Raw genomic sequence first — 10,978 nt, forward strand, 5'->3', positions numbered from 1 at the left:
AAAAACTACAACTCGCATACACCGTAGGAACGATAATGCAGAAAATTTTGGCTGTTTTAAGACCTTGACTTTTTTCAAACAGCGGTACACCTTGAAAACTGTTATCGTCCCATGCCTAGCCATGGGTCATGCCGATCTTTCGAAGCAGAACCACACTACCGGTAAACCATGCAACCCTACTCCAATGGACATATTTAAAAGGATAGTTCACACTAAAACGAACATTTACTGACCCTCAAATGGTTCCCAAACCTTTATGAGTTTGGTTCAAGTGGGAGATCCACCTGACCTACATATAATAAAAGCCTTTACACAACACACTCCGGTGCAAATGGCATTCCTGAGACGCTTTTCAGAAGATCCATCATCAAATGAGCTTTTGTTAAACACTAAAGAAGATATTTTGAAGAAAGCTGAAAACCTGTAATTATTGACTTCTATTGCGTGAAAAACATATACTACAGAAGTCAGTGATTTCCAGCGTTCTTCAAAATATCTTTTATGTTCAAATGAAGAAAGAAACTTAAACCTGTTTAAAACAAATATATTGCGAGTAAATGATGACAGAATTTTCTTTTTGGGTGAACTACCCCTTAAAATGAACATGACAAAAACCCACGGTTGATGCTACATGCATTAGCCCACATTCTGTAATAAGTGATGTAGGAGGAGCCCTGTCAAATGTAAATATACACACATGTATAAAATGGGGGTATTGGAGCCGCACCGTTTGCCTGAATCAAGAAAAAGAGAAGAGGGGGAAGGGGAGAGGAAGGCACCAGCCCACCAATCTCACACATACACAGATCAGGGACACACACTGTCACCCTTCCCCCATGATCCATCAGGAAAACACAACCACGGAAAGCTGTAGGCTGGTTCGAGAGGGAGATCCACTAGTTACAGGAGATCCACCTGACCTAGATATAATAAAAGCCTTTGCACAACACACTCCAGTGCAAATGGCATTCCTGAGACGCTTTTCAGAAGATCCATCATCAAATGAGCTCAAGCAACTAAATCACTTTCTATCCTCCAAGCTGGTGTGAATGAGCGAGAGAGCCATCTAATGAGTCAGGAGTGCAGTCGGAGAGATGTGAGGAGTTTATTCAGTGCGGAAACACCAGGCGCATTCTAGAGCGAAAGGGTTTCATGCATGATGCATTAACACCAGTGCTGGTGTAGTGAATGTAGGTTACTTGCATATTCTGAGCCTGTGCACATGATTTTTGATGCTGACTCTTTATGTATTTGGTGCACCAAAACTTCTTGCAAAACTAGTTTTTTTTTAAAGGTGTGCTCTAGTTCATGATCAAGATACGGTATTTAACAGTAGGCCATATTTTACATTTGTGGTAGTCTTTAATACAATCGCCTTACATTTAGACAATACAAATTGTGGACCCATATTTTGTATAAACTGAGGTATACACCTGGAACAAAACTACAGCTTGGATATTAATGGATTAGTTAAAATTAAATTCTTTTACTAATCAATAATCTTCATTTCATTTCAATGCCCCGAGAGCCATCGGTGAGCAGTAGCGTCGCTACAAGTAGTTATGCTACTAGCTTAACTACATTTCTCAGTAGTGTGGTGGTAGCGTGGCTACTTTCTAAATCAAATAGCTTTTAAGCTAATTTTTTAAGTCAAGTAGCGGCCACAAAAGCTACATTTACCCATCGCAGATCGTTAAGTGACGGCACCGACATTCACAGACCTTTGAGGCCGGTGTCTAGCAGATGAAAGTAAATCCATATGATGGTGAGAACGATGATTTCTTCTTCTTCTTCTTCCTGTTTTACGGTGGTCGACAACAAACTTTTTTGGTTCGTTACTCAGTTTGTCATGAGGGCATGAATGAAATGTTGCTGAATGAAAGTGAAAGTGCCGAACTGCAGTTAAAGCTAAAAAATTAAAAATGAAACACCCAAAATGACATGAAACTTCAGAGGAAATCTGGATATCGTGGTGACGCAATGATGTTCATCGATCTATGTGCTATGCAGGGCTTGATGTTAATACCCGCCAACCCACCAAACGCAGGTAGATTTCAGCTGTGGCGGGTTAGACAGACACTTCCACTAGCCACTTTAGCTGGTTGAAAAACAATTTTTAAAATGTGGTTTTCTTAAAAGCGGGGTTCGACCATACGGATGACACAATATGCATCCAAATGTGATATTAGAATAGAGAAACAGCACGACTAATAAAACTAATTGTGCTCACGCGACCAAAACAAAGCAGATGAATAATGAATGATCACTTGCGCTAACAGCTGATGTGATGCGCGTGATTGTTTAAAACACGCATGCGCTCCTATTTTCTTGCGTGAAGCAACTGTGCCTCGAAGGCAACTGTGATCAGTTCTCTTTCAAATAGACTAGACAAAAAGTTATGCACCAACAGTCTTGCTCCTTTCAAGAGCTCCAGATTTGTGTTTTTGTTAGCAGCACCGGTTACTTTCGCTTTGAACAGATTATTAATTGGCCTTAACCTTGTGGGTGTGATTATCCTTTCATCATCAAACACAGTTTGTTTTTCACCTGCTTTCTTTTGCTTGCTGTTATTTTTGTTAATATGGTTTAATTATCTTTTTTTGTTTTTGTTTTTACAATAACACTGCTTTATTTTGAGATTAGCTCGCCATTAATGTGTAGTTAACTGGTGATCTGAGAGATCTTTAGCCAGGACAGATTACTGTGCATATTTTTGATACATGACAATAATTATTTTTTAAAAGTCAATTGTTTTTGTTAGCTTTTTTTAAAGAAATGTTTTGTTAAATAAAAGGTATAGTATACAGCTATATTTAGCCCATGCTGGCCTCACTAACACCTTTTCCGGCAGCAACCTAGCTTTCCCATGTGGTCTCCCATCCAGGTACTGACCAGACTGAGCCCTGCTTAGCTTCAGTGGGCGATCATGTGAGAGTGGCAGAGAGCTAGATGCCGGCTGTTATTGTTTGTTTTCTTACTAGAAACTACAGTGACCAATGTGTTGATCGCATTTATTTAGACCATGCTGTACCCGGAGTTTTGGAAAATCTTTACCATGGCCGGAGTTTTCAGAACGTTTCAGTTTCAGTCACCTGACATTGCATTTTTATGTAGTCGAACAGCGAAACCGGAAAAAAAACGAGGTTTTGAAAAAATTGTGTGGACAGGGCCTTAATTTGTGTTCTGAAGATGAACAAAGGTCTCCAGCGATTGGAACGACATGTGAATAATTTGTTAGTTTTGAGGTGAACCAATCCTTTAATGGTTACAGAAAATTGGTTTACAACCCCCAATGAGGAACTTGAAATACTTTACCAACCCTACCAATGATAAGTAAAAACAAAAGCATCCAACTGATTATAAATTCACACATATTTACAGTTCAAATGATTGGGGTTAGTAAGAATTATTTTTAAGTTATTTTTTTATCTAAAATTGTTACAGGAAAATCAAGAACTCATTTTCATGACTGTCATATAAAATATGGACATTGTTTTACAACTATCAACTCTTGATTCCACAGGCTGATTTTACCATTCTGTTCTAGCAGTAGCCCATGACCTTGTATAGTACACAAAACTTTACTAGTAGACACAACGTGAGCCCTTATAACGAGATTGATGGCAACACACACTGGGTGATCCCCTGTACTCTGAAATCGCACCTATCCACTATCTAGAGATCTGTCGCATTAACAAGACAGCTGCTACTTCTTTTTCAGCTAAACCAACATTTAAACAACATCTTCAACTGAGCACGCCATAAGGCTGTGTATAAATAGCTACAAACCCAGTGCTACCCTTGTTGGGTCTTAATATCCAGTTACAGACCACACAAACATCCAGACACTGTTTAAGAGTCGGGACTGTTTTCAGCATGCTGGTTACGGAATAACTAGATTTTGATCCAAGGTCATTTATTCCTAAAATAGATCATATCTATGATTCAGACGCAGCAGCTATTATGACCCTATGTTGACCTGTTTAAGAGGTCCTTGTGGCTGTGAATCAGTATCATATGGGAATGCATGACAGCAATATGTGTTGTCATTCAGCCACAGAGAAAAAAATTCTCCATGAAGTTTAATCTAGCAGGCTCCAAACTCAATTCATTTTCTCAATAATGTCAAATTGATTGTATATTCTAGTACTGAAGTCTTTATTATTTTTAAAATATGGTTTAATGGTGCATTTGCTGTGAAACAACTACATTCCCCATGATTCTACATGATATCTCCACCAATCAGAGAATGAATCAGTCTCACTCTAAAATTACTTAAAAGGATGGTTAACCCAGATAAAAATAAATAAATACAAATTAATAATTAATTTACTCTTCATCATCTGGCTGTCCAAGATGTAGGTATTTTTTTTATTCTTCCGTAAAACATTAAGGGATGAACTTAGGGCATGCTCAGACTAGGTACAGTTGCCTTGAACCATGCTGAAGCGCGCTTGGCCACTTTGAGAGTCAAAAAAAAAAAAACATACAAGCATAAGAAAATTAATACTTATGGCTCCTGGCAATATACGGGTCTTTTGAATGAAACAATCAATATGTGCAATAAACTGAACAGTATTTATAGCATTACTACCTTACAAACAGCCTCTGGAAACTCAGGTTACTGTAGGAAAATGAGCATCAGCTCATATGCAAGTTTGCAGCCGTGTATACGTCCTTATTTATTTATTTATTTGACATGGACATCACAATTACACTGGACAACCAAATGCATTTAAGTGTTTTAGCAAACTTGCTAATTCTCGACACCTGTCCACAGGAGGCTTAAAAATTGGCAAAATGGAAATATAATAAAAACATATACACATTACAATTACATGCAGTTGGCTTACTTTTAGGCCTGTCATGATATCTATTTTTTGTTGCACGATATATTGCACCAAAATATATTGCAATAAACAATATTACTGTCATTTTAAGGCCATTGTATGCCACTCATTATATAATGCCAGAATGACAATATAATATCATCATAATGCAAGTACACGCTTTCAAAGAACACATACCATTTCATTCTTAAGAATACTTCATTTAACTATAGTCATTTAAATGATTGAATAATTAGGCATTGGAATCAGAAGGTGAAAACACATACCCTAAATAAATAACAAATGTTAACAACAAAGTGCAAGTAAAAGGTAACAGAGGCTGCGATATCTGCTACCAGATCTATTTTCAGTTGTCAGACATGGAAATATACTATATTAATTTATAGTATTACTATAGTGTTTTTACTGACACACTGACTCTGACACCTCCAAGAGACAGAGATGCTGCACAATCAGCTAAATTGTTGCTAGAATTAATTTTAATGTATGGCCGATTTACATACATCACCAAAAATGATTGAGCTCATGTCCATGAGTTGTGTGATATAGATTATTGTGACACGCCTGCCTATTTTTATACACCTGTAACATATTTTGGTATTATTTTGTCATGTACTGGATAAAATTAATGAAAACTTGAATTACATTAAAAAAAAATTGGATAACAAAATAATCTGCAATTACTCCCAACAAAAAACAGATAAACACACAGTAAAATGAAAACTTCTGTCATGGTTGCAACAAAAATCCAAATGTACATGAAAGGGATTTATCGCATATCACCTTATCAATGTACCTCATGTTCCTGTTTAGAACATCCTGTAATAGAACATTTTCTAGAATGTGGAGTTATATGACGCACATCATAATCAGAACAGGGCTGGTGTAAAGCTGAAATAATGGTGACTTTCTATTTATACTCAAAATGAAATTAAAGAAGTTATAGATATTGTTTAGATTTTTGATGTACATAAACTGTATTATCAAACAAAGGTAAGATTAAAAAAATAAAAAATAAGCAGATTTGGGGTTTTAACCGGGGTTTTAGACGTTGGTTTTAAACTGAATTTTGGGGTGCACCTAAAGATTGATGCAAATTACCAGATAAAATGAGTGTATATGCAGTTGTTTAAAAACAACAAATGCAAAAATGGCTCAGATGGAAACGAATTGTTCACAATAAGGCTGCACAATTTTCGAAAAATCTGATATTGCAATATTTCTTTTTTCTGAGATGAATATTGCGATACAAATGCAGTTTCACCAGATGCTTTGAATTGTTCCATTTAAAGTTTTTTCTGGAGTCTAATGGTATTCAGGTACAAAAATTAAATAATCACAATGCAAAAATGCTTTACTTGAGAGCTTATATATATATATATATATATATATATATATATATATATATATATATATATATATACACACACATATATACATACATACATACATACATACATATATATATATATATATATATATATATATATATATATATATATATATCAAGTAAAAATATTTTATATTTTGATTTTGTTTTTTACTTTCAGAAGTATTAGGTCAAAATTATTTTAACATTTAAACGAGTAAAACAATCTGCAAACAGGTTAAGTAAATTAATCTTGTTTTCGATTTGAAATGTTGATTTTTGAACTGAAAACACGATAAATATTCTTAAATACATTACAAATCCTGCAATGTGACTATTACGAATGTGCACATTGTGATTTTGCTAAAACAATATATTGTGCAGCCCTAGTTTACAATCAGATCTACAATTATCATTTAGAAAAAGGTGTTTTTTTACTGTGTATTTTCAGAACATGCCAAATCCTGTGATGACTAATTTTAAGGGATAGTTCCACCAAATTATATACTCAACCTTTACTTGTTCCAAACCTGACTTTCTTCTCTTAAACACAAAAGAAGATACTTTGAATAAAGCTGAAAACCTGTAACCATTGACTTCAATGGTATTTGTTTTTCCTACTATAGAAGTTGATGGTTACAGGCTTTCAGCTTTCTTCAAAGTATCTTCTTTAGTGTTCAACAGAATAAAGAAACTCATAAAAGTTTGGAATCACTTGAGGGGGAGCAAATTTTCATTACTGATATAAATTTATTTAATGAGATATGATAGATATCAGGGCTCAACAATAAGGACTTCCCGATGGCCCAGGGTCAGCGTGCGAGGTGCTCAGGACAGTAGACCTGATCGTTACTGACCCGATCAGGCTAGTGCTGCCTTGTCACTAAAATTTAATTTGGCTGCGATGCAAATAGGGTGCTTTCACACCTATGCATTTGTTTCGGAAGCTGTCAAGTTTGCTCACTTAGCATAGTTTGTTTGGCATATGTAAATCTAACAATCGAGCTCAGATCCCCGGCAAATCAATTGGTCCGTGATCGCCTGAATGAGGTTGACTCTGCTCGATTGAAAAGAACTCTGGAGCGGATCGATTGTAGTGAGAAAGCAAAACGATCCAACAAACTAACGAACCAGGCTATATCCCAGTGTATTATGGTTGTGCAATAGTCATATATACAGCCATTTGAAGACAGAATTATGTGTAGGGCAATATCTCATTCCTACTGGTAAATGTGTGTTTCATGTACAATACAAAAGTAAAAGCATGCTGAAATAATCCTAAGAGCTGTTTATCCGTTAGGAAAATTGAGTGAAATTACCATCTGATCACTTTTCCATATTTTAATCGTATAATATTTTGTATGAGGCCCATTGTTTTGTTTATTTCTGCACTGACACCTCGAAAGAAAGATCAGCATTGATGTGCTTCATGATCTGACTGCAGTCTTGCTTCATCTGTTACTTCTCTCTATAATGTAAGCCTATAATGCAGAATTCTGGCCAATGCTTTCTAATAGATTAATTTAATAGATAGATTTTTATAAAACTTGACAATGAGGCTGTATGAGGAAGTCTGACCTCTCTGATTTATATTTGGCGACGATGTCTGTGGATGTCAAAATTAAAGTGCACATTTTAGCTATTGAGCTTTTGACACATTATTTAAAATTAGTGGCTAAGAAAAACCTCTTTTTTTTATATTTTGGCAGTGCAAGTGAAAATTTGAACCACTTGCCCTATCGGGCCAGTAGAAAAAATCCTTAGCATTGAACCCTCTATATACTTATGATATACTTATAAATATACATGCTATGTGGTAAACTAACAATCATGAGTTTGAACTGATTCACAGCTCAAAATAAAACAGCATTGTCTGGAATTTAGAGGTAAACAAGCAATTTACACTGAACAACATAATTAGTTCCACTTGCACCAATTTAAAGCACTCAATTTCAACCAATGACAAGCGACGGACAGTTCTAGGCACACTAACCGGATGATGCTGACGAAATGTGAGGTGTTGAGTAGTGAGTGAGTAAATTGTGACTGTGGGATGTGGGTGGTGAGAGTCACAGGGAGAGAATGGAGCGAGAGCGTGAGTGTCCGTCTCTCTCCGTGCTGAATGTGGGACGGCGTGTCCTGACTGCATCTGCACAGGGATGAATCAGTGGGTGTGTTTGTGTCACGCACGCACACGGGTGCATGTCCACTAATTTAGAAATCGCTCACGGGACATGCGGCCCTTTTCAAGTGAAGTGTGAATCACGACCGGGGGTAGAGAGGTTGTATTGGGATTCGAAGGGTGAAAAACACACCGCACATAAATAGACCTGCCATGTAGGAACTAGGAGGATGTAGTACCTGCTGCTGCAATTTTTCTTGCTTTTGATTTTTCGCTTCAAGCCATCCCTCTCTTTGTTGCTGGTGAAGGGTAACATGGAGGCATAACCGTGCTCTGCTTCTGCAAATCCAAACACAGACATTTAGAAGCTCATTAGACCACAGAGCACCTGAAAATCAAAGCCATTGATTACACATGGGATTATTGACCATTTCTTTTTGGACCCCAAGAGAAAAGAGGTTAAGCTATACATTAGAAATGGACCAATTTCTGGACAATTGTCTTGCTTTTGGGTCAATGATGTCATCTGAACTGGAGTAAACCCAATAGCCAGCCGAACCACAACAGATAGATGGGAGGGGGGATGCACCAGGAAACCCTCCACTTGAAATCAACAGCAGAGCTTGAAAATTGTATTTTCACTTACATTTAAGTGCAGAAATATGCCATCGAGCGTCTTTAAAGTAATATATGCTATATACGTTTGGGGTTTACCCCTAGAGAGCGTTAAAAACGCATTAGTGTCCCCTGTAAAAGACAAGTGTATGGTGGCTGGCCAGCACACAGTCTCAGACAGCTGAAGTGGACACTTCTCCATGTCTTTATCTTCCCCAAATGTCATAACAACGGAAAAAAACCGTCTGCAAATCAGTCATTCACCTCTAATAACTAGGTCGAAGCCCCATTATTCGTTATGGTATGCAAGCAGCATAGCAACAGTGTCATAATTCACATGCATGCAAAAAATAGTGGTTTAATGTTCATTTTATATAAAGCTATATATAGTAATTGGTCACTTTACCTCTTTCTCTTCGGTCAAGATATTCAGCTGCTTCGATCAACATCTGCAGTTTCTCGATAGCCGTCATTTTAAGCAATAAACAACGATATAAAACGACAATCCGGGTCAGATATAAACGAGGAAAAAAACAAGCAGCAGCCTTTCGTTCCTTCACGCTTCTTCCTCTTCCAGCGTTCAGAGTTTGAACAAAAATCCTGTCAGGCGAATTTACTAAATGAATTATTTTGTACAAGGCAGCGAGGGAAATGTTTAGATGTGAGGGGTGATGTTGATAAAAGATGTGTAAAAACGAATGGACAAAAAAAAATTACAAATTAACACGCTGGTTTCGAAAATGATGAATGATAAAAACCGAATAAAAATGTCCCTCAGCTGCCGAAAATAACTACAATTAACTAGTCCTGTTCATATTAAACGAGATGTTGGACATCAGTTGTTAAAACTGTGAGAAGAACACGACACGGACAACAACAGAAACCCTTCCAGGTTTGCAAAATCTGGCAACTCTTCCTGAAAGCATGTAAGTGGTGACACTCAGGAAGGTCTAAAGACTTTTATAGATGAGCTGTCTAACAGATAGGAGCTCACAGCTTTAGTTCTCTGTACTTGGTCAATTTTAGGCTCTGATAGTGACAGCAAACGCTGTTAACTAGAGAGCACCGCTGAGTCTGGAAATAAATGAGCAAAATAAAAACAATGGATTGACAGGTTAGTCAGATCGACCTGATGAGGACACTGGTTGCCAGATTGTATAGCTTGTCACACAGACAAAAAAAAAAAGTGTATTTGAGCAGCTGGTGATATTATTTGCAGAGCTTTGGTGCTGCTGTGCTGGTAGCTGGCTGGAAAACAAACAGCGTTCAACCGCAATTCTCGCTGTTGTTATAAAATAAAACGTCAATTTGATGTGCCTTTTAAGCGAGGTGGTAGGCAATAATATGCTGTATAGAATAAAAAAGAAAAAAATCTTGATTGGTCGCGGAAAAATTGTGCTGAAAATAGGTTTTAAAATGAATGCACGGCCTCCAAAAGTCCAAACAATCGCTGGTTTCGGTATTTTAAGCGTGACAAACGATCTGGCTACTTGTTAAACAGCTCGAGCTGCACGTGCTAAGCTGTAGCTGCGTGCAAATGAGGAAAACTATTCAAAAACAGGACAAAAACACGCAGCTAGCGAAACCATAACGTCGTTGAGCCAGGCAGATGAGATGTTTGCTAGCCGCTGTCATGTTACTGTACGCCTGTCAGGGGCTCTGGAGATCCTGCGAAGCTATTGGATAAACGAGAGAGGAAGCGAGCTTCTGGTTGGATGTGTTTGCTGTCAATCCAAGAGGCAGTGCCTGCTGAGGACCAATGGGCGCGCCGCATTCTTAAGCGTGAATATGTGACTGTTGTAATGCGACTCCGCAAGATAATGGTGCAACTAAGTAGCACTACAGCGCCATTTTGGAGCAAGGGTACAACCTGTACCGTAGTTTTCTGGCGTTTGCTCCTGAGCCAAAATGGATTATTATGCAAATCGTGTATTGTTGTTATGCTATGATTGGCCGGATGGCGACAGCTCTGTCGCACGTGATTGGACGCCTTTAAAGTGTTCCGGAACACATAACAGACAC

General features: G+C 37.5%; 1 protein-coding gene across 1 annotated transcript in view; it reads right to left on the minus strand.

Annotated features, from left to right (window-relative positions):
• mxd1 (MAX dimerization protein 1) overlaps positions 1–10,579 on the minus strand; it is a 61,301-nt gene extending 50,722 nt beyond the window's left edge. Inside the window, exons 1-2 of the mRNA XM_693515.8 lie at positions 9,363–10,579; positions 8,581–8,680 (exon numbers count right to left, since the gene is read on the minus strand). Of these exons, the coding sequence (XP_698607.2) occupies positions 8,581–8,680; positions 9,363–9,429 (167 nt within the window). The 5' untranslated portion in view covers positions 9,430–10,579. The remainder of the gene's footprint in view (positions 1–8,580; positions 8,681–9,362) is intronic.
• Positions 10,580–10,978: the final 399 nt, after the last annotated feature.

The sequence above is a fragment of the Danio rerio genome, chromosome 5, assembly GCF_049306965.1.
Source record: "Danio rerio strain Tuebingen ecotype United States chromosome 5, GRCz12tu, whole genome shotgun sequence".
Lineage (NCBI taxonomy): Eukaryota > Metazoa > Chordata > Actinopteri > Cypriniformes > Danionidae > Danio > Danio rerio.